At 46.0% G+C, this 27,926-nt stretch overlaps 1 protein-coding gene across 8 annotated transcripts; it reads left to right on the plus strand.

Annotated features, from left to right (window-relative positions):
- Window positions 1–228: 228 nt before the first annotated feature.
- WDR31 (WD repeat domain 31) lies at window positions 229–25,186 on the plus strand. 8 transcript variants are annotated; one of them, XM_058694458.1, is made up of 11 exons: window positions 229–331; window positions 6,466–6,561; window positions 11,205–11,336; window positions 11,895–12,027; window positions 14,128–14,202; window positions 15,362–15,506; window positions 15,604–15,704; window positions 17,193–17,260; window positions 18,257–18,398; window positions 20,526–20,688; window positions 22,809–25,186. In XM_058694458.1, exons 3-11 carry the CDS (start codon window positions 11,236–11,238, stop codon window positions 23,099–23,101), a joined length of 1,221 nt encoding a protein of 406 aa, XP_058550441.1. In that variant the 5' UTR covers window positions 229–331; window positions 6,466–6,561; window positions 11,205–11,235; the 3' UTR covers window positions 23,102–25,186. The 8 variants fall into 8 exon arrangements, with proteins under 8 accessions (XP_058550441.1, XP_058550449.1, XP_058550444.1 ...); XM_058694460.1 differs by lacking the exon at window positions 229–331 and adding an exon at window positions 1,320–1,452 and having other exon boundaries at window positions 11,898–12,027; XM_058694457.1 differs by lacking the exon at window positions 229–331 and adding an exon at window positions 1,322–1,452.
- Window positions 25,187–27,926: the final 2,740 nt, after the last annotated feature.

Genomic DNA, 27,926 nt, shown 5'->3' on the forward strand with positions numbered 1-27,926 from the left:
TACCGCTTTTCTTGCATTCTGTAGATTCCCAGACAGCGCGGTCTTCGGGCAGAACCGTCCTCTTCTCTGGAACCTCATCATTGCATTGTTCCAGTCAGAAAACAGGCCAGGGTGCTCTGGGCCCGGCCTCGGGGAGACTGCAGATGGGCGGAACTGCAGTTCGGGGGCCGGGAGAGCGCCCGGAGGCTTTTCGCGGAACTCCTGCCCTAGCGACGCGCGCCTCGTTGCTAGGGGCGGTGGCATGGGAGGCTGTGGAGCGTGGTGGTTGCTGACTCCCTCCACTCGGCGCCCCTGCCGGCCCCAGCTCCCGGCCCGGCCAGCCGGCTGATGGGTATGGAGCACGATGGGGGGAGGAAGGGGTATGGGAGGGACGGGCAGAGCTGTGGGAGTCCTCGCGCTTTGCAGGCTGCAGCAGCCCACCTGGCCAAAGCGGGAAGTTCTAGGGCAGGCCTTGGGTTGGATGGCATTATATACCTCGTTTGGGTGAACTACTCACCCCACCCCACCCCCAACACATCAAAAATAAGCTTTGGCAGTCCACATGGATATAACGGGGGACATTTGTGATCTGAAGAGACAGGAAGGAAAAATTGTACACAGGTTGTCCCCCAAATTTGGGGCAACCTTGGAACTTCTGGCCTTAGTGCTGACTCCCTGTGGGACTCTGGGCAAGACCCACTTATTCTGTGGGCCTCAGTTTCCCCTATCTACCATTAGAGGGTCGAATCAGACCTTCTTCCAGTGCTTCCACTGTGGTTTTGTTTGTGTTTGAGCTTTCGTTTTGATGTCTTGTGTACAGAAGGAGATTTGGGGAGAGGGAAGGAGATATGAAATCAGCATTTACATGAACAGTGGACCAGGAGTCCAGGGAAATAAGATCCATTACCCCAGCTCTGCCTCCTGTGACCTTTAACAAGTCACAACCCTCTGAGTCCCGCTTTCTTGATGGAAAATAACAATTGGATATATGCTGGAGTCTATCAAAGAATACTGCACTGGAGAGTTAAATGAGAATTCTCTGAGTTATGTTTAAATTTTTTTTTTTTTCAACGTTTTTTATTTATTTTTGGGACAGAGAGAGACAGAGCATGAACGGGGGAGGGGCAGAGAGAGAGGGAGACACAGAATCGGAAACAGGCTCCAGGCTCCGAGCCATCAGCCCAGAGCCTGACGCGGGGCTCGAACTCACAGACCGCGAGATCGTGACCTGGCTGAAGTCGGACGCTTAACCGACTGCGCCACCCAGGCGCCCCACTGAGTTATGTTTAGAGTGACCACTGGGTGTCTGAAGGTCTTTGGAAAGCAAATTGGGGCAGCAATGGTTTCTGGGATTCAGATTTAGGCCTGGTTTTATCTGGAAACAACAAGGATATCCAAAGCCAATAATTGAGTTTATGGCTTTTCCAAGCCCCGCCCCAGCCTCTCCTGACCAAAATCTGGGACCAAGCTCAGGTAACTTCACTGAATGTTTTGCTGCTGGTCAATTTTAAAGAACCCTTATGTTGTTGGGTTCTTAAAAAGCTTGTAGGGCACCGGACTGGCTCAGTTAGTAGAGCATGCGACTCCTGAGCTCAAGGTCGCTTGAGTTCAAGCCCCACATTGGGCATGGAACCAACTTTGAAAAAAAACAAAAAAAAACCCCACAAAACTTCTTGCCAAGCAGACTCTTCACTTTAGTGTGCAATTATTCATTCATTCCCCAGATATTTGCACTGCATCCATTCTCCCAGGCTGTGTTTAAAGCTCAGATACAAAAACAGGGGTGCCTAGGTGGCTCAGTTGGTTAAGCGTCCGACTTCAGCTCAGGTCATGATCTCATGGTCTGTGAGTTTGAGCCCCGCGTCGGGCTCTGGGCTGATGGCTCAGAGCCTGGAGCCTGCTTCGGATTCTGTGTCTCCCTCTCTCTCTGCCCCTCCCCCATTCATGCTCTGTCTCTCTCTGTCTCAAAAATAAATAAACGTTAAAAAAAAAAAAAAATGAACAAGACACTGCCCCTCCTGTAAAGTATATTATGTGTTCACAGTATAAACAGTGGAAGATAACAATAGTATTTTCACTTCTTAGATTAGTCTCATAATAAATCACAACTACATGGACATTATCCAAGTACATATACTTTGTTGTTGGGATTTTATTTTATTTTTTTAATGTTTATTTTTGAGAGAGAGAGAGAGCTCATGTGCATGCATGCACAGGGGAGGGGCAGAGAGAGAGGCGGCCAGAGGATCTGAAATGGGTTCTGTGCTGACAGAAGAGAGACTAATGTGGGCTCGTGAGATCAGAGCCCAAGTTGGCCGCTTAACCAACTGAGCCACCCAGGTGCCCTTGTCATTGAGATTTTAAATTGCCTTTAAGTTATATAATATATAACTTAATGAATTCTTGGTATGATCAGTCACTCTGGTCAGGAGACATAATTAGCTTCATTTTGATATCCTTCAGATTCATATACCTATTTGTGTATGTTCTTTTTTTTTTTTTTTTTTTTTTTCAACGTTTTTAATTTATTTTTGGGACAGAGAGAGACAGAGCATGAACGGGGGAGGGGCAGAGAGAGAGGGAGACACAGAGTCGGAAACAGGCTCCAGGCTCCGAGCCATCAGCCCAGAGCCTGACGCGGGGCTCGAACTCACGGACCGCGAGATCGTGACCTGGCTGAAGTCGGACGCTTAACCGACTGCGCCACCCAGGCGCCCCAGTGTATGTTCTTTGTGTATATTTGTTACATATGTTTAATATATATGTACTAATAGTAGTATTAAGGGGCGCCTGGATGGCTCAGTCGGTTAAGTGTCCCAATTCTTTGATAGCACCTCGGGTCGTGACCTTGAGGTCATGGGATTGAGCCCCGAATTGGGCTCAGCACTGAGCGTGTAGAGTCCTTGGAATTCTCTCTCTCCTTCTCTCTCTCTGCCCCTCCCCTGCACATCTACTCGCGCTCCCTCTCACTCTCAAAATAAATAAACTAAAAAAAAAAAAAAAAAATAGTAGTATTCAGGGTGAAGTTGGCAGAAACTGCTCCTTTCAGCTGCAAGATCATTGTTAATATATCCATCATGCTAGTAGCTGTCATTTTATATTGACAATTTGCCAGGTTGAACTGAGGGCTTTCTACGCGCTAGCTTTAGCAGAGATGTAGTATAGTAAGCTGATGGAGAACACGGCCTCTGGAGTCGGACCGCCTACCTTCAAGTTTTAGCCCTGCCACTTATTTGCAACTTATCTGTAAATCTGAGCAGGTTATTTAACATCTTTGCGCCTCGATTTTCTCATCTGCTAACTGAAGATAGTAACAGCATCTATCTCAGAGGCTCGTGGAACAAATCAAAAGAGCCAATAAATATAAAGCATTTAGAATAGTCCCTGGCACATTGTAAGTGCTATTTTTAATCTTTACCGAAGCCCAGTGATAGAGATATTATCCCATTTTACATATGGGAAACAGACCCTGAGGGCTTCGGCAATTTGCCCAAGGCCGCAGTAGACTGTAATTCAGACCTAAGTCTGTCTAATTCCTATGCCGATGCACTAAATCAAATGTTATTCTGACTCTGCTGTGTTTCTTTTCATTTTTGTTTTATTTTATTTTATTATTTTTTTAAGTTTTATTTATTTATTTATTTTTGAGAGAGTGCAAGCGAGGGAGGGGCAGAGAGAGGGAGACAGAATCCCAAGCAGGCTCTGAGCCACCAGCCCAGAGCCCAGCGTGGGGCTCGGTCTCACAAACCATGAGATGATGACCTGAGCTGAAGTCAAGAGTTGGTTGCTCAACCGACTGAGCCACCCAGGCACCCCTTACTCTTCATTTTTAGAATAAGCTACCCTGGGGTGCCTGGGTGGCTCGGTCAGTTGAGCGTCCGACTTCGGCTCAGGTCATGATCTCGCGGTCTGAGAGTTCGAGCCCCGCGTTGGGCTCTGAGCTGACAGCTCAGAGCCTGGAGCCTGTTTTGGATTCTGTGTCTCCCTCTCTTTCTGACCCTCCCCCGTTCATGCTCTGTCTCTCTCTGTCTCAAAAATAAATAAACGTTAAAAAAAAAATTAGAATAAGCTACACTGTCAGTTGGTAATTAGAATTTTTTATTTGAATTCTTAAAATAGAGCTGTTAAACTGCACTAAAACTGTTTCTTCTTTGTAGATGTTCATAAGGGAAATTCTGGACTAGAAGTCAGGAGACCTACCTAGTTAGAATTTTGAGCAAATAATGTTTCTTCCCTGATTCTTCAGATCTTTTTTTCTTTGTTTGTTTGTTTTTGTTTTTGGTTTTTTTTTAAGTAGGCTCCATGCCCAGTATGGAGCCCAGTATAGGGCTTGAACTCACTACCCTCAGATGAAGACCCCTATTGGGATGCTTAACTGACTGAACCACTCAGGTGCCCCTTCAAATATTAAATAAATGGTTTATATGTGATGTTTTTTTTTAAAATTTTTTTTTTCCAACGTTTTTTATTTATTTTTGGGACAGAGAGAGACAGAGCATGAACGGGGGAGGGGCAGAGAGAGAGGGAGACACAGAATCGGAAACAGGCTCCAGGCTCCGAGCCATCAGCCCAGAGCCTGACGCGGGGCTCGAACTCACGGACCGTGAGATCGTGACCTGGCTGAAGTCAGACGCTTAACCGACTGCGCCACCCAGGCGCCCCTATATGTGATGTTTTTGAAAAACTCTTCCATATCTCAAATTCTATGATTCATACTTATTGAGGTATTATTTTAAACAGGAGAGGGGTGCTCAGGAAACTCAGGAGAGTTTCAACTCAGGTCATGACCTCACAGTTGGTGAGATTGAGCCCTGCATCGGGCTCTGTGCTAAGAGTGTGGAGCTGCTTAGGATTCTCTCTCTCTCTCTCTCTCTCTCTCTCTCTCTCTCTCTCCCCGCCCCTCACCCACTCACATGCTCTCCCTCTCAAAAATAAATGAACAAACATTAAAAAAAATAAGTAAACAGGAGAAATTGTCTTTCTTACAGAAATAGTAAGGTCTGAAGTAAGCAGTCAGCTCTGAAAATTTTTGGAATGGGGTGTCTGGGTGGCTTAGTTGGTTAAGCACCTGACTTTGGCTCAGGTCATGATCTCAACGGTTCCTGGGGTTCAAGCCCCACATCAGACTCTGCGCTGACAGCTCAGAGCCTGCAGCCTGCTTTGGATTCTGTCTCTCTCTCTCTCTCTGCTGCTCCCTCACTTGTACTCGTACTCTCTCTCTCTCTCAAAAAATAAATAACTAAACATTAAAAAAAATTTGGTGGGGAGGTGCCTGAGTGGCTCGATTGGTTAGGCATCCAACTTCGGTTAAGGTCATGATCTCACAGTTCGTGGGGTTGAACCCTGCATCGGACTCTGTGCTGATAGCTCAGAGCCTGGAACCTGCTTCGGACTCTGTTTCCCTTTCTGCCTCTCCCCCACTCGCTGTCTCTCTCTGCCTCTTAAAAATGAATAAACATTAAAAAAATCTAAAAATCTTTTTGAATAGAAGTACTATGAGTAAAACAAAAATGTTTAATGATGCATTTAAATATATCCTACTTTGTATGGGGCGCCTAAGTTAAGCCACCGACTTTTGGTTTCGGCTCAGGTCATGATCTTGAGGTTCTTGAGTTTGAGCCCCTCGTTGGGCTCTGCGCTGGTAGTGTGGAGCCTGCTTGGGATCTCTCTCTCTGCCCTTCCCCTCGTCACTGTGTCTCTTGGAAAAAAAAAAAAAAAATTTAAGAGTCTCATGCTCTACCAACTGAGCTAGCCAGGCAAAATTTTTTTAAAATATCCTACTTTGTATGTTTATTCATTTATTTATTTATCAAAAAAATTTATTTTTAAGTAATCCCTACACTCAACGTGGGGCTCAAACTCATAACCCTAAGCTCAAGAGTTGCGTACTCTACCCACTGAACTAGCCAGGTGCCTCTCCATCCCTACTTTGTATCTTCCTCCCTTCCTTCCTTCCTTCCTTCCTTCCTTCCTTCCTTCCTTCCTTCCTTCCTTCCTTCCTTCCTTCCTTCCTTCCTTCCTTCCTTCCAATAGGCTCCACACCCAAAGCAGGGCTTGAACTCATGACCCAAGATCAAGAGTCACATGTTCCATTGACTGAGCCAGCCAGGCACCCTCCTACTTTGTATATTTAAAAATAGATCTACCCAGGCACCTGGCTGGCTCAGTTAGTAGAGCATGTGACTCTCGATCTTGAGGTGGTGAGTTCAAGCCCCACATTGGGTATAGAACTAACTTTAATTCATTAATTAACTAATTAAAATAGATACATAATTAACATTTTGGTATACTTTCCCTAAATTTTAGAAATGTGCCGGTTATATGATCTTGGAATTTTGTAAGATATCTCTTTCTTTGTGTGGGAAAACTACACTTAACAATCTCTTTAATTAAACAAAGTCTTTATTTACCTTGTGAATCTCCTTTCAGTGCAAACAAACATGCTTAGAGAAGAGATTAATTTAAGCGTCTTTTCAATAATTACAGAGATTAGGAAGTGGCTGCCTGCACTATTTTCCAAAGGATAAATGTTACAAAGCATTGAATACGGCAGCTCACCCAGAAAATCCTACTGGTTTGGGGGTAAGTCATTCTAAAAGTTATCTTTTGCTTAGAATGTCCTGTGAATGCTCTTCACATGGGAAATGTGGCTCTCCAGATGCTATCGGCTAAGAATCCAATCAGTTTTAAGCAAAGCCAATCCATTTATAGCATTTGCTGTTTTTGGTGACCTAGAATCTATGGATGGCATCTGTCCTCAGTTTGATGATAATGTTGAAAAATGGGCTACGCTGGCAGATTGGAAGCCCTGTGACCTCTATCTACCTGTAAGCAATACAACATCCCAGAGTTTTGAAAATTATCCTGGAATTTTTTCTGTCAGCATATCCTATGCCCGTTATAGAGAATCCTAGGATGTCTGAACTAGAAGGGACCTTAGATTCGCTACTTAACAAGAAATGTTTTTGCCATACCGTGCAAGCCACTTGAGGTACAAAGGTGAATATGAGAGAGTCCTTCCTCTCATGGAGTACACAGTCTACCAAAAGTTATTTAATCTGGTATCCTCATTTACAGATAGGGAAGCCGAGGTGCAGAGCAGGAAATGGAGGAACCCAAGGGCACACGGTAGGATGAGGCAGGGTTGGGGCTGGAGCCAGGGCTCTTGTTGGCACGCACCGTGTTCTTTTCACTGCACTGTGCTTCTGTACTGGCTACCCATATTGTCAGGAGGTCAGTGCTGGCAGTTTCTCAAAGTGTAAGCTGAAATTCTTCTGGAAAACCTTTTTTTTTTTTTTTAATTGTTTAATGTTTATTTATTTTGGGGGGGGGAGGGGCAGAGAGAGAGGAAGACACAGAATCTGAAACAGCCTCCGGGCTCCTAGCTGTCAGCACAGAGCCTGACATTGTGCTCGAACTCATGGACCATGAGATCATGATCTGAGCCGAAGTCAGATGCTTAACCCAAGTGCCCTGTTTTTTTTTTTTTCTTTCTTTTTAACATTTATTTATTTATTTATTTATTTATTTATTTATTTATTATTTATTTTTGAGGGAGAGAGAGATAGAAAGAGAGAAAACACAATCGGACGAGGGGCAGAGAGAGAGGGAGATAGAATCTCAAGCAGGCTCCGGGCTCCGAGCTGTCAGCACAGAGCCTGACGTGGGGCTCAAATCATGAGATCATGGCCTGAGCTGAAGTCAGACGTTTAACCAGTGAGCCACCCAGGTGCCCCTGGAACAGTGTTTTTTAATAGTATGACTGAGAATACTTGGTGAATTTTAGCTACTTTTCTTCCTGTAGACCATTCTTCCTAGAGCTGGGCCAGTCATGCCCATAAGAAACTCATCTTCTAAACTTTAAACAGAGTCACAGAGGAGATGGGAAGTGAGTACTCCCACCCCCATTTACTTCCCTCGACCGTCTGGCTTCTGGAAGGGCTAGTTGCAGCGGACACGTGACCCAGAGTAGCTGAGATCAGCCCCTCATCAGATCTTCAGTCCCAGCAGATAAACGCACACTGGCCATGTCTTCCTGTCACTTTTTTCCTGTTTCACCGGCCACCAGTATAAGAGCTCCACAGATTGGGTGTTTGGGAGGTGTTTTCTGAGTGAATGTGTGGATTAGCATCTTTGAATGTCTAACTCACCTGTCTTAGTTCTAGCCTTATTAGTTGTTGGGGACATTGCAAATAAATCTGAAAAACAATAATTCTATTTATTCTAATATACCACCCATTGTTGACATTACTTAAGTTGTAGGCCAGTGGTTCTCAAACTTTTTGGCCTCAGGACTTCCTTATACTCTTGAAAATTAGTGGGGATCTCAAAGAGCTTTGTTAATGTAAGTTATATATTGGGTTCTACTCTGAAACCTATTGACATTAAAACAGATATTTGAAAGAAGTTTTTTAATTAAAAAATATATTTTAATATTTATTTATTTTTGAGAGAGACAGAGACACACACACACAGAGTGCGAGCGGGGGAGGGGCAGAGAGCGAGGGAGACACAGAACCAAAGCAGCCTCCAATATCTGAGCTGTCAGCCCAGAGCCTGGCTTAAACTCACAAAACATTAGATCATGACCCGAGCTGAAGTCAGACGCTTAACCGACTGAGCCACCCAGGTGCCCCTTATGTTAAAACAGATATTTTAAAAATATTTACTTATTCATTTTCAAATAATAATAATAATAATAAACCCATTACATGTTAAAGTAATTTTATGAAAAACATGCTTTCTAGGGGTGCCTGGCTGGCTGCCTGGTAGAGCATGTGACTCTTGATCTTAGGATCATGAGTTTAAGTCCCTAACTTAAAGCCTATAAAAAAAAAAAAAAAAAAGTAAGAAAAAAAAAGTGCTTTCCAAAACACACAAAAAATTGGTTGGACGGGCACCTGGGTGGCTCAGTCGGTTAAGCGTCCAACTTCGGCCCAGGTCATGATTTCATGGTCTGTGGGTTTGAGCCCCACATCAGGGCTCTCTCTCCCCTCTCTCTGTCCCTCTCTCTCCCTCTCAAGAATAAATAAAAACATTAAAAAAATGGGTTGGAAAAGAGTGGCATTGTTTTACATTTTTGCAATTCTTGTTCACGTTTGTCTTCCACATAAGGCAGTTGGGTTCTTGTATCTGCTTCTGCATTCAATCCATTGCAACGTTACTGGGGTTGCAGTGTAAGAAGAAAATCAAGCTTCACGCAGAGATGTGGTTGGAAAAAGGAGGACCATACAGACTCCTTGAAAGGGTCTCAGGAATCCCCACCGGTCCTCAGATCATACTTTAAGAACTGCTGGTCTGGGTCATTACCTATATTGTCTCACTTAGTGTCATTAGCTCTCACATCTCATTGTTTTCTTTTTTTTTTTTTTTTTAGTAGGCTCCACACCCATCATGGGACTTGAACTCATGACCCTGAGATCAAGAGTTGCATACTCTACCAGGGCACCTGGGAGGCTTAGTCGGTTTTAGCCAGGTTTTAGTCAGTCGGCTCAGGTCACGATCTCACGGTTCATTCGTGAGTTTGAGCCCCGCATGGGGCTTTGTGCTGACAGTGAGAAGCCTGCTTGGGATTCTGTCTCTTTCCCTCTCTCTGCCCCTCCCTCTCTCTCAAAATAAATAAATGAATTAATTTTTTAAAAAGTTGCATACTCTACCAACTGAGCTAGCCAGATGTCCCTAGTATCTCATTCTTACCTGTGACCTGGCACACTAATTTTGAGAAGTGTCATGTGAAATTATTATTATTTTTTTTAATTTTTTTTTTAACGTTTATTTATTTTTGAGACAGAGAGAGACAGAGCATGAACGGGGGAGGGGCAGAGAGAGAGGGAGACACAGAATCAGAAGCAGGCTCCAGGCTCTGAGCCATCAGCCCAGAGCCCGACGCGGGGCTCGAACTCCCCGATCGTGAGATTGTGACCTGGGCCGAAGTCGGACGCTCAACCGACTGAGCCACCCAGGCGCCCCATTATTTTTTAATTTATACTTGACAGAGAGACAGAGAGAGAGAGAGAGACAGAGTACAAGCAGGGGAGGGGCAGAGAGACTGAGAGACTGAGCCACCCAGCTGCCCCATGTGAAATTATTAAAAAAACAGACACCCTAGGAAGGTTATAACCTTTTAGAATAACTAAGGCTCTTTTCGAGAAACTTCACTGGTGAAAATTATTTTTTATTTTCAAATACACACTCCTAGTATTTATTGTGGTAGAATATGCATAACATAAAATTTGTTATTGCTTAGTATACAGACAATGTTATGCAACCATCACCACCTTCTAGTTCCAGAACATTTTCATTATCCATAAAGGAAACTCTGTACCTGTTAAAGTAGCCATTCCCTATTCCCCCATCGTCCCAGCTCTTGGCAACCACTAATCTGCTTTCTGTCTATGTAGATTCTGATGAGGGATGTTTCATATGAATGGAATCATATAATATGTAGCCTTTTGTGCCTAGCTTCTTTTGCTTAGTGTGATGTTTTCAAGGTTCATCCAGGTTATCGTATGTGTCAATATATTATTCCTTTTTCTGGCTGAGTAATAGTCATTGTATGGACATACCACATTTTGTTTATTCATTCATCCATTGCTGGACATTTGGGTTGTTTTCACCTCTTGGCTATTGGAAACAGTGCTGCCATGAACATTCATGTATAAATTTTTGTTTGAACACCTATTTTCAATTATTTTGGCTACCTTCCCAGGGGTAGAATTGTTGGGTCATACGGCAATTCTACAATTAACTTGTTGAGAAACCTCTTTGTATTTTTAAAATTCGTTTTGTTTTTGGGGCTCCTGGGTGGCTCAGTCGGTTAGGTATCTGACTTTGGCTCAGGTCATGATTGCATGGTTTGTGGGTTTGAACCCCACTTCGGGCTCTGTGCTGACAGCTCAGAGCCTGGAGCCTGCTTTGGATTCTGTGTGTGTCTCTCTCTCTGCTCCTTCCCTCCGCCCCACCTCGCATTCTGTCTCTCCCTCTCAAAAATAAATAAAAACATTAAAAAAAATTTTTTTTTAATTACTTTTGTTTTTGTTTTCGCTGATCTGCTAAAGCTCTACCAGAGGGTGCGTTCCCAGAGCCTGAAGAGGAGGCAGGGAGAGGAGGAAAAGCGAATGAGCACGATGAATTCGTCTTTTAAAAAAAGAAGTATTTATGTTGACATAAGCATCCTACCATTATCATGTCTAACAAAATTAACAGTACGTGTTCTTTTTACTCAGCAGGGGACACATCTTCCAGCAGCCACAAGGGATGCTGCTGCCCTGGTCTCCTCCCTGCAAGGTTTTGTGTAGATCCTATGCAGTGATGGGGAAACTGCAAAGCAAACTCAAACATAGCACTTACAAGTACAGGTACGGCAGTCCTACACAGACGGGGATCCCGTGTTTTATCACGTGCATTAAAATTCCCTAAAGGGGCGCCTGGCTACCTTAGTTGGTAGAGCATGTGACTTGATCTCGAGGTTGTTGGGTGTAGAGATTACTTAAAAATGAAATGTTTAAAAAAATTTTTTTTTAATTCTCCACTAAAGAAAGAGAAGGCCCAGAGCGATTATTGATGACCTTCCCGGAACAGTCAGTTGGGTCTGTTTTCTTGTGGATGAGAAACAGCTGATTAGCTAGTGTCCACAGCCACACAGAGAGGGGCCCTGCAGCTTTGGGAATAATCTCCAGGGTGAGCAGAGACTCCTGGCTTCTTGGCTTCAGGATTCCCCTTTATCGGATTCCAGTCCTTCAGTCGTTCTGAACGTGCTCAGCGATAATAATCCCGTTTCTGGCAATGGCCGTGGGTCTCCTTTCTGTACCCCTCTTCCAGGTTTCTCCTCAGCCTCTCCCGTAGCCCACCTCCTCTTCCCCTGGCCCTGCTGCACTCCATACCGGTGGGCCTCTCATTTGCCGTCCTCTCTTTAGCAGGCCCGACGGAATTCTAGAAGAGAGAATTCAAACTAAAGCTTGTCAGGAGTATAGCCCAGCCCACGTGGATACTGTGTCTGTCGTTGCTGCTCTGAGCTCAGACCTGTGTGTCTCTGGAGGAAAAGACAAGGTGGGGTTTGCGTGCTTGACAGGGACCCAGCTTCTTGAGGACGTGGGAAGCTATTTGAGAAGGGGGCGCTGGTTTCGCGTTTCTGGAAGCCATGTTGAGTAGTGTAAACCATGGGCTTTAGACTTAGGAAGACTGGGTGTAAGTCCCTGCTCTGACTCTTCCTGTTCTCTGGGCAAGTCGTGTATTGGCCTTGAGCCTCAGTCTCCGTATCCATGAAATGGGAATGATAACGCCAGCCTCCCAGGACAGTGGTGAGGATCGGGTGGTAAGATCTTTGGTGATGTGCCAGACCACCCACGTGCTTTTTATAAATGCAGAGTGTTATTCCAACCAATCCATTTTCATACCCACACACAGATGCAGGAGTTACTCATCGCCAAAAGACTTCCAGTCTCTCATGCAGTTCTTTTGTCAAAATCCCTACCCTGGTGTGTGTCATGATCTCGCCCTTCGGTGCCCTTGCCCTTCCTCCCACTGTCACTTTGGATCAGGAAGGCCCCCCACCCCCCACATCTGGATCTATCACAGCACTCACAGCTAGGACATTGGTAGCAAAAGTGATTCTTTTAATTCCTCTCATTTTCACATTGTAGTTCACGGATTCTAAGACGCTCATGCTTTTTTACTTTAGCACCTTGGAAATCAGTACGCATCTAAACATTGACGATAGGGGCGTCTGACTGGCTCAGTCCATAGAGTGTACACCTCTTGATCTCAGGGTCGTGAGTTCAAGCCCCACATTGGACATGGAGCCTACTTAAAAATAAATAAAAATAAATACAATAAAAACTGATGATAAAGCATGGTAATCATAATTTAATTGGCAGCATTTCGTCTTAAAGTCAATATCATCTTAGATGTATCAAATTTTATCTATATGATCTTCACGTGTTCAAGGTAGGTAGGGAAGGGTTAGCCTCTCTGTTTTACAAATGAAGAAACTGGGATTTAACCAGGTCCAGTGCTGACATGCTCCTTAACTCTCTAGCAATGAACTATCGGAGACCAGGCCAGAGGATGCTAAACAGGGAGTCTCCTGCTCAGGAGGAGAAATGCTTACAACAAAATATTAAAGTATACACCTGGAAAAAGGATACAAAGAAAGTTTTCATAATGATTCTCTTTGGCAGATGGGATTATGGTGGTTTTTTTTTGAAATTAGGAAAAAAAAGAGTGATCTGTTTTTCAACAGTGTGAATATACTTAACAGCACTGAACTACACACCTTAAAATTATTAAGATGGTGATTTTTTTTAAGATGGCAAATTTTTAAAAATTTTTTTTAGGGGCGCCTGGGTGGCGCAGTCGGTTAAGCGTCCGACTTCAGCCAGGTCACGATCTCGCGGTCCGTGAGTTCGAGCCCCGCGTCGGGCTCTGGGCTGATGGCTCGGAGCCTGGAGCCTGTTTCCGACTCTGTGTCTCCCTCTCTCTCTGCCCCTCTCCCGTTCATGCTCTGTCTCTCTCTGTCCCAAAAATAAATAAAAAACGTTGAAAAAAAATGAAAAAAAAAAAAATTTTTTTTAAAGAGGTGTAAGTGAGCAGGGCGGGGTGGGGGGCAGAGAGAGAGAGAGAATCCCTAGGAGAGGCAAGGAGGGGGGAGGGTTGAAGAGAGAGAGAGGCGGCGTTCACCCGAAGCAGGGCTCGAGTTCCCCTGATGTGGGACTTGAACTCACAAACCATGAGACCATGACCTGAGCCAAAGTCAGAGGCTTAATGACTGAGCCACGAGAAATTTTTTTAAATACACTAAAATAAAAGTACGATACAAGTAGGGGGAAAGACTATAATCCCATGTAGAATTGTACTTCAGCATCTACAACCAGAATCTCAACCTGAGTCAGTTCCCCTTGGGGAGTATCCTCTGAACCCATCAGTAAGGCTCCAAGGAGTGACCCATGGTCCTAGAGGTTGGTCAGGAGGAAAGGAAAGAAACTGTGTAGGGGCACATGAGGAGGGAGGCAACAATAAAGCCCCAAGGCTCGACAGAGAGGGTGAAATTAGGTGGGGAATGAAGTGATGGCTTGTTGTTTCAGTTAAATAAAAATTCACTTAAAATTGAAATATTACAAAGACTCTGGTGACTGTGATGACCCTCTGCAGACAGCCGTGGCCTATGACTGGAAAACTGGAAATGTGGTGAGACGTTTCAGAGGACACGAACGAGAAATCACTAAGGTACTTAGCAAAGGGTTATCCTCGTGGAGGGAATTTGGAACTGAACAAAGGAGTATCCAAGAGCTCTGTGTAATAAGGGTGATTGAGTATTCAGTCTTAAGGAAAACGCAAGGGCTTCATTGGATGCTGTGAACCCTTTCTCGAGGAAAAACAGAGCAGACCGTTCACTCAGCCATTGTTGCAGGCCTATTAGACACGATTTTTATTTTGTCACCAAGCCCTTAATAGCTCAGGTGGTAAGCAGAGAACAGCTCAGAATAACTCCCCTGACTGTCCTAAACTCCACAGGGGCATGTACTGAAGGCTGCCTGTGTGTTCACTGTAGCCAGAAAAATGACAGGAACCTTCCAGTCTAGTTGGGAAATTTTTTAAAAAGCCAACAATGGTTAAGTAAAAATTAATTTTGTTGGGGCTCCTGGGTGGTTCAGTCAGTTAAGCATCCAATTTCGGCTCAGGTCATGATCTCGTGGTTTGTGAGTTCAAGCCCCGTGTCCTCTCTGTGCTGACAGCTCAGAACCTGGAGCCTGCTTCGGATTCTGTGTCTTCCTCTCTGTCTGCTCCTCCCCTGCTTCGCACTCTGTGGCTCTCTCTCAAAATAAATAAACGTTAAAAAAATTAAAAAATATGTTAATTTGTTAAGAAAGCATTACAGGGTAGAGTGAGCTTGCAGCAGAAATGATAGAGAAGGCCAATTTCTACAACTGCCTCTCTGGAATCCCCCTAAATGAACTAAATATCGGAATCGGGATGGAAACTCTGCCAGAATGAAACTGGGCAACAGCCAACAACTCCCGCGGCACAGAGTATGGTGTTGACGTGCCAAGGGCCGTGCATGCAAGAGCCTCAAGCCCTAACACCCTCATCCCTCTGTTTCCCATTAAAACAGTTTTTTAAGTTCATTTATTTAGTTTGAGAGATAAAGGGAGAGAGAGGTGGGGAGGGGCAGAGGGAGAGGGAGAGAGGGAGAATCCCAAGCAGGCTCTGCACTGTCAGCGCAGAGCCCGACCTGGAGCTCGAACTCTCAAACTGGGAGATCATGACCTGAGCCAAAAATAAGAGAGGGAGGTTTAACCACCTGAGCCACCCAGGCGCCCCGCCCTGTTTCCCATTTTAAAGTCCAATCAGACCAGCACACTGGAGCATTTTTTCTCTCGAGCAGATAGCCTGTGTGCACAGATCGAGCCAGTTCTTCAGCGCCTCTCGTGACAGGATGGTCATGATGTGGGACTTGCACGGCCCCTCGCAACCAAGGCAGCAGTTCTCTGGCCACGCCATGGTGGTCACTGGATTGGCCGTGAGTCCAGGTGAAGTAAAACAGATCTCTTCCCAGCGCCGTTGTGCTTTCTGAAAAGCCCCGTGCCGGGCCCATCTCACGGACCCACCTTTGCCTCGTTTCCCCAGACTCTTCACAGCTGTGTACTGGCTCTCGGGACAACACCCTGCTTCTGTGGGACGTTGGGACCGGCCAGTGTGCAGAGACAGCTTCCATCTCCAGGAACCTGGTAGGAACTCAAACTTGGAACAGAGCAGGACAGCAGGAGGGAGCATGGGGTGAGGCAGAGAAATCTAGAGAGAGAGATCAGAAGATCCATGGCCAGGCAGTAGAGGTGTGGGTCCTCATTACTGCTTACCTCGAACTCGGCCTCTCAGGGTTATCAGATTGGATGCTCTCTTGAGATCTTCTGTTTAGTTTATATCAGAATTTTAAGTAGTGTCCTCATTTATTCCCTCAAAATATAGTTACTCCTTACCTTCTGTGCTAGGAGCAGGGTTAGCGGCCCAGGACACAATCCTCGTCCTCCAGGATCTCACAACTTATGCTTGTTGTGTGTTCTGTACATGTAACATTGTGCAGAGAAATAAGCGGGACCCTTTGCTTTATGTATAATTTGCTGTGTTTATGAAGACCAGCGTTTTCTGGTAGCAGACTGGTATATAAACTCCACAGTCTTTGAGGTCAGTCATACCTGGGTTCACATCATGGATCCATCCCTTTTTTTTTTTTAAAGTAACCTCTACACCTGACGTGGGGCTCGAACTCACAACCCCGCGATCAAGAATCACATGTTGTACTGATTGAACCAGCCAGGTGCCCCAACATCCATCACTTTTAAGCTGTGTTACCCCAAGACAGTCAATTAGAATATGTCTTCATATATAAAATGGGGAGGATCCTGTGACCTGACATGGTAGATGTTCCTGTAGTGGTCATCAAATGTCAGTCATAGTCATCTTTTCCAATTTCGAAGACAACTATCCATGGCAAGGTATGCTTGCCTTATGCCCTCCACATTTGTGGAGGTTGCTGGAAGAAAATCCTGTCCCCTTGGGTTGTTTTGAAAATGGTTTCATGCCTGTCCAGCAGGGGGCTACAAGGGATGAAGAGAAAGAACACTCTTTCTGAACCCTGTGAGGCCTTAGACTAGGGTTTCATGGTCCCACCGTAGAACGTAGAAGGTAGAACGGGGGCTGCTCGCCTTAGCGGCCACTCGCCGGCAACTCTCTACCGCGTGTTTGGGCGCCTGCATGCGTTTGGGTACTCACAACTGGCCCAGAGCTGCTACCATTGCTCCTGCTCATCCGGGGTTTGCCAGTGGAGCATGACTAGTGGGTGTCTGCAAAACATAGAACCCCTCCAAGTCAAATGTACTAGTCAGCATCCTTGAGAAGTAGGGCAGAGGTGTTATTTAGCAGATTTTTTTTTCAATGTTTATTTATTTTTGAGAGAGTGAGAGAGAGATCACAAATTAGGGGAGAGACAGAAAGAGAGGGGACAGAGGATACGAAGCGGGCTCTGCGCCGACAGCTTCAGTACTGACGACAGCGAGCCCGATGCGGGGCTTGAACTGACAAACTGCAAGATCATGACCTGAGCCAAAGTTAGATGCTCAAAGGACTGAGTCACCCAGTCGCCCCAAGCACAGTTTACAGGAATTACAGTAGAGGAATGATTCGGTATGGAGAAGTTTTGAAAATTTTGCTTTTCCCAGGTCACTCACTTGTGCTGGGTCCCCCAGGAACCATATATACTACAGACTTCTGAAGATAAAACCATCAGGTGGGCTTACTGAGCAGCTGGGAAAGGGTTTCTGGTGAAGGTTTGTGGTTCCCGTGCCGACGTGACTCCCTTCCCCCTCCGCTCTCCACATCACTGTGCCTTTCCAGAGCCTTCTGCCCTTCCGCTTCTGCCCTTCTCTGGGGCTGGGGTCTGTTAGAGGTTGGAAGCCAGGAAGTCGGGCCAGGAAAAAGTCCCTGTCCTGGATGGCTTTGAAGCAGCTGATTCTGTCTGACCCCCCCCCCCCCGCCCCCCCGCCCCCTCACCTGATGTGTGAATGTATTCACATTAAGCTCAGGACATACTCAGGTTGAGCTCACGTTAAGCTTGTCCCCCACTTCGAGCTGCCCGGCTCCACTTGCCACCGCTGGGTGCCAGCCCCCGGGTGAAGCCTTGTCTAGGGAAATGGGGTTGGAATCCCTACCAGGGGAGTCAAGAAGTAAATCGTTCTTGAGCAGAAAGTAAGACTGGGAACTTTGGATCTCAGAAGAGATTCATTCTACTTAGAAAATAGCAGGAATGAGGTAAAATGAGATGAGAGATCGAATAAAAAACTCCCCCATGGACCCCATGGCCCAGGTAGGCCAAGACCTGTAAATCTTTTGTATCTGATTCTAGAATGGTGACTGCTCTTCTGTATCATAATAAGTATCTTAAAAAAAAATTTTTTTTTTTTTAAATCACAGGCACAGAAATATCCTCTTCTCCATTGAAAGCAGTATCCCAAAGGGCCAGATTAACAAATTAACTTGTACAATTAAGATGCTTGGTCTAAATTCCTATTAACTGGATCTCAAAATAGAAAGAGCTCAGATGTCTTTCAAATTGGTTATTTCCTGGCAGCTTTGGAGTCTCCAAGCTTGATCTGGTTCATACTCCTGTTTTTAGGTGAATCATGACAAACGTGACTGCCCGAAGCAGCCAAGAGCCGAGACTTATGGTAGTTGGTATTTCAGACAAATTTACCACGAATTTATTTCCTGCTGTAATTCCTTTCAGATTATGGGACAGTCGGGGGCTGCAGGTAGCGCATATGTTTCCCACAAAGCAGCATATTCAGACCTACTGCGAGGTCAGTGAGGATGGACACAAATGTATCTCCTGCAGCAACGGCTTTGGAGGGGAAGGCTGTGAAGCCACGGTAAGAGACTGTGGGGGTCCAGGTGTCTGGTTGCTGAGCAAATTACTTACTCTGACCTCATGTCTATACTGGCTACACAGGCAGGCTCTACTAATGGCTCAGGCCTATTCCAAGTGCATACTGTAAGTGAGCCTTTACATTCCAGAAGCTTCTTTCAAGAAACCTCCATTAGCCTTGGGCTCTCTGAATCGGTAGCAGAAAGAGGGATGTGATGAGAGTCAAGATAGAAAGGTGCTAAACACAGAACCTTCTAATGTCCCTACCTGCTAATGTCCCTACTCCCAGCAGGGCTTAGAAAGGGGAGGGATTATTTGAAGAGCCAAGGGTATTCCCATTGTACTTGTGGTCACAGGAAAGGAGCCTCAAGCTCTTCAGGAAGCTTGAAGCCCCAGTGTTGGTTGAGGGCCCACCCCATCCCTCACGCATATATCTTTCCTTGCAGTTAATTTTGGGTTAGATTGCCTCGGCTCCTCCAAAGTACCTTGGATTCCTAATTGTAGAATATGGGTTAAAGGGGCATCTAGTCCGAATAAAACAATTACAGCCCCCATTTTATCAGACATTACATGCCAGACACTGGCCTGAGCACATTACATGCATTATCTCATTTAATCCTTTAAACAACCTCATGAGTTAAATGCTATAATAATCCCCATTTTACAGATGAGGAAATAGAGGCATGGCAGGTTGAAATCTCTTGCACAAGACCACACCTCTACCGACTGGGCCGGCCAGGTGCCCCATGACCACACCTCTAGCAAGTGGTAGGTTGAGGTGTTGAATCCCAGGCTATTGATGTAGCATCTCTTCACCAAGCTAAACATTTCCACCTCCTACAATTGACATGGCGTCCTGTGATTTCATTGTTTTTCGGACACAATTCGGATCACTCTCTCCTCTGAATGTTATTCTCCTCAATTACACGGAGTCCGGTGATTTTACGCTTTTTTGCACACAATTCAGTTGGCTCTCCTCCCTGCACGTTGTTCTCTGGCTGGTCTGATTCATATCAGTGAGAGTGGGGTTGGCAGCACCTCCTTTGCTGTGGAGTCTCATCTTCATACACCGAGGTTCAGCACGTAGACAATAAATCAGAAAGTCTGCGCCTATGTGTACTTACGAGAAGGGTGCTCCTGACTCTGCGGTCTCCACAGGACCCCCAGGGGCCAAGAGGCTGATAGAAGGCAGCTCTTGAGCTGTAGGCAACCCCAGGTGCCTCGCTGGCTCTGTTGGAAGAGCATGTGATTCTTCTTTTTTTTTAATTTTTTTTTTTTTTCCTCGTTTATTTATTTTTGGGACAGAGAGAGACAGAGCATGAACGGGGGAGGGACAGAGAGAGAGGGAGACACAGAATCGGAAACAGGCTCCAGGCTCTGAGCCATCAGCCCAGAGCCTGACGCGGGGCTCGAACTCACGGACCGTGAGATCGTGACCTGGCTGAAGTCGGACGCTTAACCGACTGCGCCACCCAGGCGCCCCAGCATGTGATTCTTGATCTCAGGTCATGAGTTTGAGCCCCACATGGAGTGTAGAGATTACTTAAATAAATTAAAAGCTTTAATTTTTTTTATTAAAAATTTTTTTTTAAACGTTTATTATTTTTGAGAGAAAGAGACACAGAGCAAGCAGGGGAGGGGCAAAGAGAGAGGGAGACACAGAATTGAAAGCAGGCTCCAGGCTCTGAGCTGTCAGCACAGAGCCTGACACGGGGCTCAAACCCACAAACCGCGAGATCATGACCTGAGCTGGAGTCGCCGCTTAACCGACTGAGCCACCCAAGTGCCCCAATGAATTAAAACTTTAAAAAAGACAGTAGGCAACCCCATACTGTCCCATCATGCTGTAGGGCGTGGAGCTTTCACTTCCCTAGTTGTTGTGGAAGGAACAACTCTCCTGGCACACCCTTACCCAGGGTTGTTGGAGATAACTGATGTTTAAAATAACTGCTAGACAGATAGATGATTCGGTGTGTGGATGGGATGTGAAGATGAGGGGTGGCCATGCGAGTAGGTAGGTGGAAGGAATGGGTGGCTCATGAGCAGGCGGGGAGATGGAAATCAGTGACTGAAGCACATATGCAGCTGGAAGGTATGCATGTATGAGCTGGCCTATGTCATTACTCTGCAGTTGTGGGACCTACGGCAGACGCGGAATAGAATATGTGAATACAAGGGGCATTTCCAGACTGTCACATCCTGTGTCTTTCTACCAAGAGCATTAGCCTTGATGCCTACAGTTGCCACCTCATCACATGACTGCAAAGTGAAGATTTGGAACCAAGATACTGGAGGTAAGGAGCCTGCTGTTGGTGTTTCTCAAAGCTTCGTGGCGTCCTAAAAGCTTCCTTGAAACTCTTTCCATTGCTCAGCAAATACAAACCCACTTGTGTCCTACCACTATCCAGGCCCCGAGTGGTTACGGGAGGACCAGGATTCTGTTCAGCCTCTGGCTAGAAGCCATCACCACATGAGCCCTGGTACCATGTTGTATAGACCAGTTCCTGAGAGATCAACTATATTTGGCTCTTAGTATTCTTTCTATCTGAAGTTCTTCACCAGGTTTTAACATGTGATGCTCAAAATGTCTGGAAAGGAGAACAAGGATGGCCACTTTAAAATTCCTTTCTCGGGGCGCCTGGGTGGCTTGGTCGGCTAAGCGTCCGACTTCGGCTCAGGTCATGATTTCGCGGTCTGCGAGTTCGAGCCCCGCGTCCAGCTCTGTACTGACCGCTCAGAGCCTGGAGCCTGTTTCAGATTCTGTTTCTTCCTCTCTCTCTGACCCTCCCCTGTTCATGCTCTGTCTCTCTCTGTCTCAAAAATAAATAAACATCAAAAAAAAAATACTTTAGGGGCGCCTGGGTGGCGCAGTCGGTTAAGCGTCCGACTTCAGCCAGGTCACGATCTCGCGGTCCGTGAGTTCGAGCCCCGCGTCAGGCTCTGGGCTGATGGCTCGGAGCCTGGAGCCTGTTTCCGATTCTGTGTCTCCCTCTCTCTCTGTCCCTTCCCCGTTTATGCTCTGTCTCTCTCTGTCCCAAAAATAAATAAAAAACGTTGAAAAAAAAAAATTTAAAAAAAAAAAAAATACTTAAAAAAAAAAAATAAAATTCCTTTCTCAAGGACTAAAATGAGAGTCTCAGCTTTTGGTGGGGGTGTGGTAGAGTAAGATAGTCTCAGAAAGTAAGACAGTCTCAGAAAAACAAGTCTCTGCCTTGTTTCGATGCTGCAGCTAAGGTCTGAGGTCGCAGCAAGGTCATGACACTTCAGAGCACCAGAGAGAAAGATGTTTTAGGGAACACGGTAAAGTGGTGTGTCAGACCCCACTCCTGCTGGCTGATTGCTAAATATTTAGGAACGTTTAATACGGTCATAGCGGGAGTATTTACACCCCAAAAACTGGCAAATGCTGTGAGTGATGGTGGTGGGTTCTTTCCTTCCAGAAAGCTGCCTTCCTAGTACCCCACTGCCTCCGTGCTATTTTTTTTTTTTTTTTGAAGTTCACTTATTTTTCAGAGAGGGAGAGAGAGCACACGTGAGTGAGTGCGCACAAGTTGGGGAGGGGCAGAGAGAGAGAGGGAGAGAGAGAATCCCGAGCAGGCTCCACGCTGTCAGCCCAGAGCCTGACGCGGGCTCGATCTCCCGAACAGTAAGATCATGACCTGAGCCAAAATCAAGAGCCGGACATTCGCCTGACTGAGCCACCCAGGTGCCCCCATACTCTCTTGTCCTGGACACAGGGTTCTGTCAGACACAGGGAACGGTATTAACCTAGCAAACCTCACGACAAATCCCTCTTACGGTAATCTTCCAGAAACTTAGCTCCTGGGAGGGGAGGGCAGGGAGCCCCCTCGGAGAAAAGATGTGAGATCATGTCTAGTGGTCACATGGGCCAAACTCCCAAAGGGAGGACAGCCCAGCTGTGCCCCACCCGGAGCTGCCCAGTGGAGCTGTTTTGGGATTCCGTGTCCGGGGGAGAACAAGGTCTGAAAGTGCTGCCCTGCCCACCAGGTGTGCCCCTACGGCCTCCAAGATGGAGACGGGGGGAGACTGTGTCAGCTGGAGGCCCTCAGACTGGCCTTCGGGTCCCAATTTCCTTTGTCCTGAAGGGAGCAAGACCCCAGAGGCCAGCAGCTGGAGATCAGTGTCCTTATCGGTCCTCCTCTGCCCTGGCCCCTGCCTTGCTCTCTGGGCAGGTGGTAATTGAGGGCAATGTGTTAACATGTCCTTGCAGGTGAGGCCCCAACTGTCTGAACGTGCTTCTAAGTGATACACATCTTGTTTGGTCCATGTGCCATTCTCTGTAGTTGAAGCCGTGCGGTTGACCCCGGGTTGACTTCCCCGCTGGTGCGCGGGGGCTGCTCTTATACGGTTCCATGCAGGTAGCGCGCGCTTTACTTACCCGCGTTTTTCTCAGAGACCTCGCATTCCATGACGCCGCGCTCTTGGCCTAAGCTGCTGGTTCCCTCTTCCTCCCCCAGCCTGCCTGTTCACCTTGTCCCTGGACGGATCAGGACCTTTGACTTCCCTGGCTGTTGGCGACAGCGTCTCCTTGCTGTGTGCGAGTTTCAGCCGAGGAATTCACCTGCTCAGAGTGGACTACAGCCAAGGGCTGGCACTGCGGGAGGTGGCAGCATTCTGAGGCCAAGAGACATTCACTTTCAAACCGTGGCCTGTCCTTTCTTAGTGTGGCTTTGTTCTTCCCTGTGATCTTGCGGGGGGCGGGGGTGGGCGGTGATGTGGGACCAGGGTTCTCTGCTTAGTTCCACTCAGAAGGCATATCAGGGTTAGAAGCCAGTTTAAGTCCAGGTGCAGTTTAGAAACATGAACTAAACATAAAGTTCTCCATCGAGGTGAAATCCAAACACAGTTTTCAGTGACCTTTTAGAACCGCTCTTCAAAAACCAAGTTTATGGCTCCAAATGGTGCCCTGCATGTGTAAGAGTGATAGGCCTCTGTGAGTCAGAACACAGGGTTGAGTCTGTCGAACTGGCCTGTTCCGTGTCTTCACGAGAGAAGAAGATGCAGCGGGGAGGCACACCGTTCTGGCAGCCTCACGGTGATCCAGATGGGGAAGGACAGCGCAGCTGCATAGCGGAAATGGATTGTAGACATGAGATTAAGCTCCAGTCACTGCTCCTCAGCAAGGTGAAGAACCAAAGTTAGGGCAAGAAAGAAGTCTTGGCTTCTACTCGGAGGAGGCGCAGAGTAGGAGGTGGCACGTCCTAGACCGGTGCTGAGGTGGCATGAAAATTAGACCCCAGGTGGCTTGGAAAGGCCAACAGCCCAAGGGCCTTGCCCAGAATCCTAATTGTCAAACCTGTTCTGTGCATAAGAAAATGGGGAGGTTCTGGGCGCCCAAGTGGCTCAGGTCATGATCTCACAGTTCGGGGGTTCGAGCCCTGAATCGGGCTCTTTGCTGACAGCTCAGAGCCTGGAGCCTGCCTTGGTGTGTTACCCTCTGTGCCCCTTCCCCACTCGTTCTCTCTCTCTCTCTCTCTCTCTCTCTCTCTCTCTCTCAAAAATAAACATTAAAAAAAAGAAAGAAAGAAAATGGAGAGGTTCCAAGATTAAGGCTACAACAAATTTCATTTGTACATTTTAATATTTTTAGTTAGTTTTATATAAACTCTTGGGAATGGCCAGCGTGAGCCAAATGGGAGTTTACAACAACAACAGAACATAGAGAAAACAGAGGGATGGACTCAACCGTGTGCTAGCTAGTGAGTCCTCCTGGGTGAGGAGGGGCACAGTGCTCGGGTCAGCCTGTGTGGCCCCCAAGACATCAGTCCCCAGCCTGGTGCTCACAAGCCCATTTCCTTCACGGAGGATAGAGTCCCTCCTGCCATCAGGCGAGTCCACACATAAGGCAACAGAGGCCTGGGGATTCCCTTTCTGATGAGTCCCAACCAAAGAAAGCCTTTGTACTTGTCTTCCCTGGCCCCTGCCTGTCCCTGATACCAAGAGATGACAGCCATCTTCCTTGTCTCCCTCCTGTTCCTCTTTGGGGCCAGCTTCCCCATGGGATGATCTTAAGCTAGTGCAAGGTGTCAGTCCTGAGTTTGACTCTCCACTTCTCCATTTAGCTGGGTGCACTTGGGTGTATAAAATAGCAGTTTCCTCACCAATAATGTGGAGCGAATAATCCCACGTTCCTGACAGTGCTGTTCTGAGGACTGAACAAAACTATATTAAATGCCAAGCAAGGTAGCGGGCGCTTATAAAGGATAACCATAGTTAATTATTGCTCTCTGTCTGGACTGAACACTCTCCTCTCCTCACAAAACATTTACCATTCCTTCACCCATTCTCCTTAGATCTTATTTCTAAACTCTTAGTCCTTTTGTGGCTTCCCTTCGACTCCTTAAGTTACGGATCTTTGAGGTCTGGAAGGACAAAGGGATAGCGGGAGAGGAAGCTATTTCACTGAGCACCCACAGCCGTCTGGATACGTTTATTCTCGCCACAAATCGTGTTATTCCCGTGTCGCAGATGAGGAAGCTGAGGCCCGGGAACATTCAGTCCTTTGCCCGAGGTTACACACGGAGAGAGGAAAGAGAAGAACGGAGATCTGAGCCAGGGTCTGCCCAACTCAAAGCCAGAACACTTTCCTTCCCACTCCTTTGTCATTGCGTGATGTCACAAAGTTCATTTTAGAAATTCGTAGACTCTGACACTGTGTGTGTATTTTCTAGACCAGTTACTAACTTTTTTGGCTCCGAGGAGACCCTCCTGGCCAGGTGCCCAGAAACCGTACACAGGTGTCTCGGGGACGGTCCTAGCGCATCCTGAACTTGTAGTCAGGAAGTCTAAGGGAGTGGGTTGGGAGGGGGTCCCGGGGAAGAGGACCAGAGGGGATGTCCATGTGAGGGAATCGTAGGCCTCTGATGAATTAGCGGGGTTCTCTTAGCAAAAAAAATTGTTTCCCTGAGCTCTACGCATTTGCTCAACTTAAAAAATTCTTATCTGTGCATTTTAAGTGGAAAGCAGATTAATAAACGCAAATGTTTGTGTAGGAGTTTTTAGTCTCACATGCCCTACTCAGGTAGTCTCAGCTGATGCACACTACGACAATGCATTCATTTGTTCTTTGGACATTCACTGAACACTTCATTTTAGAGGCTGCTCCTGTAAAATCATGCAAAGAAATTTTCCAAAGACAGTTGACCTTTTTTTCCAGAAAAGCAGATAATCCCTTGAAATCTGACCAATTATATATTTAAAATGTAAAGAAATTTATATATTTGCTTATATAAGTTAAATATATTTATTTCCGAGGGGCGCCTGGCTGTCTCAGTCGGTAGAACGTGTGAACCTTGATCTCAAGGTTGTGAGTTTGAGCCCCACATTTGATATAGAGATTATTTACAAATAAAATATCTTTGGGGAGCCTGGACGGCTCAGTTGGTTGAGTGTCCGATTTCGGCTCAGGTCATGATCTCACGGTTCATGAGTTCGAGCCCCACATTGGGCTCACTGCTCTCAGCACAGAGCCTGCTTCTGATCCTCTACCTGCCTCTCTCTCTACCCATCCCCCGCTTGCACTCTCTAAAAAATAAGTTAAAAAAAAAAATTTAAAAAATTTTAAAAAATCTTTAGAGGCACCTGGGTGGCTCAGCTTGTTCAGCATCTGACTCCTGGTTTTGCCTCAAGTAATGATCTCATGGTTCATGAATCAGAGCCCCTCGTCAGGCTCCGCACTGACAAAGCTTAGGATTCACTCTCTCCCGCTCTCTAAACAAACAAACAAATAAACTTTAAAAAATCTTTGAAAATATATTTATTTCAGGAAAAATGAGTCATGATTATTAAAAGATTTTTTTTTGTTTTTGGTGGCTGAAATTATCTTACAAGATGATCTTTATTTTTATTGAAAGTTTATTTTTTTTATTTTTTATTTTTTATTTTTTCAACGTTTTTTATTTATTTTTGGGACAGAGAGAGACAGAGCATGAACGGGGGAGGGTCAGAGAGAGAGGGAGACACAGAATCGGAAACAGGCTCCAGGCTCCGAGCCATCATCCCAGAGCCCGACGCGGGGCTCGAACTCATGGACCGGGAGATCGTGACCTGGCTGAAGTTGGACACTTAACCGACTGCGCCACCCAGGCGCCCCAAAAGTTTATTTTTTTTTAAATGGTTATTTTTGAGAGAGACAGAGCATGAGCATGAAAGGGGGAAAGAAATGGGGAGACACAGAATCTAAAACAGGCTCCAGGCTCTGAGCTGTGAACACAGAACCCAACACGGGGATCAAACCCATGAACCGTGAGATACGACCTGAGCCGAAGCCGGACGCTTCACCGACTGAGCCACCCAGGCGCCCCTATTTTTACCAAAAGTTTAAAAATGATCTGGAAAAGATATAATTTGAGTGCATCTAGGATGTATATAATTTATGTCCCAATTTGTATTCAAAGTATTGTTTTTTAAAAATAGCTACCAGCTGGGGCGCCTGGCTGGCTCAATTGGAAGAGCCTGTGACTCTTGATCTCAGGGTCATGAGTTTGAGCCCCATGTGGGGTATAGAGATTACTTAAATAAATAAAAATTTAAAAATAAAATAAAATAGAGGCACCTAGACGGCTCAGTTGACTAAGCATCCGACTCTTGATTTGGGCTCAGGTCATGAGCTCTCAGTTTGTGAGACTGAGTCCCACAACGGGCTCTGCACTGATAGCTTGGAGCCTGTTTGGGATTCTCTCTCTCCCTCTCCCTCTCTGCACCCCGCCCTCTCAAAATAAACATTAAAAAATAAAATAGCTACCAGCTATTAAAGTTTTATGATACACTAGATATCATCAGTATTACAAAAGTATCAAGTCCCCAGTATCACTATCTTCTTGAACAATGATTATTAAAGAAAATTCCCCAAGAGTTCTGAGTTTTACCGTCACTGAAGAAATACTTCCTGGCAGAAATGTAATGTTTTCAACACTGGTATCGAGAGACATGTTTTCAGTCTGAAACGACCTTGATTTTGACATAGGAATTACAAGTATAGAACTCAGGTCACTTGGTGAAAAAGGAGCTTCACTACTTCTGGATAGCCTTTTGAAAACAGAAAGAGTAAAGAAAAGCTTCATCCTGAAAAATGCAGCAGTCCGCTAATGTTTCCTGGAGTGGGCATCTCTTAGCACAGGCTGCCCTCCGAAGCCTACATCCCCCACTAGCATGGCCGTGAGAACAAGTTCTTGTCGGTGGACTGTGAGTGGAAGTGATGTGTGTAACTTCTACCTTATTAGCTCCAAAAGATCGTGTTTGTCTGGGGTTGCCACTCACGGTCCCTTCCCACTCGCTGCATTGCAGACCTCCAGGGACAGCTTCAGCTATTCAGATGAGGACAAGATGACAGAACAGCAGGAGAGAAGGAGCCCCGAATAACCCTGAAATGCTGAGCTGTTCCACCAGCCTGACCAGCTAGACTGTGACATGAAAGAGAATGAAACTTCATTCTTTTTAAGCCGCTATATATATTTTTAACTTAAAAAAATATGTATTTATTTATTTTGAGCTATAGAGAGTGGGGGAAGGG

This window comes from Neofelis nebulosa, chromosome 12 (genome assembly GCF_028018385.1).
Source record: "Neofelis nebulosa isolate mNeoNeb1 chromosome 12, mNeoNeb1.pri, whole genome shotgun sequence".
NCBI classification, from domain to species: domain Eukaryota; kingdom Metazoa; phylum Chordata; class Mammalia; order Carnivora; family Felidae; genus Neofelis; species Neofelis nebulosa.

Bases quoted from the DNA above. Each gene is read 5' to 3' on its own strand.
- WDR31 (XM_058694458.1), top strand. From the start codon at position 11,236: ATGCTGCTGCCCTGGTCTCCTCCCTGCAAGGTTTTGTGTAGATCCTAT. The intron at 15,507-15,603 runs GTGAAGTAAAAC...TCGTTTCCCCAG, and splicing joins TGGATTGGCCGTGAGTCCAG to ACTCTTCACAGCTGTGTACT. The intron at 15,705-17,192 runs GTAGGAACTCAA...TGCTTTTCCCAG, and splicing joins CTTCCATCTCCAGGAACCTG to GTCACTCACTTGTGCTGGGT.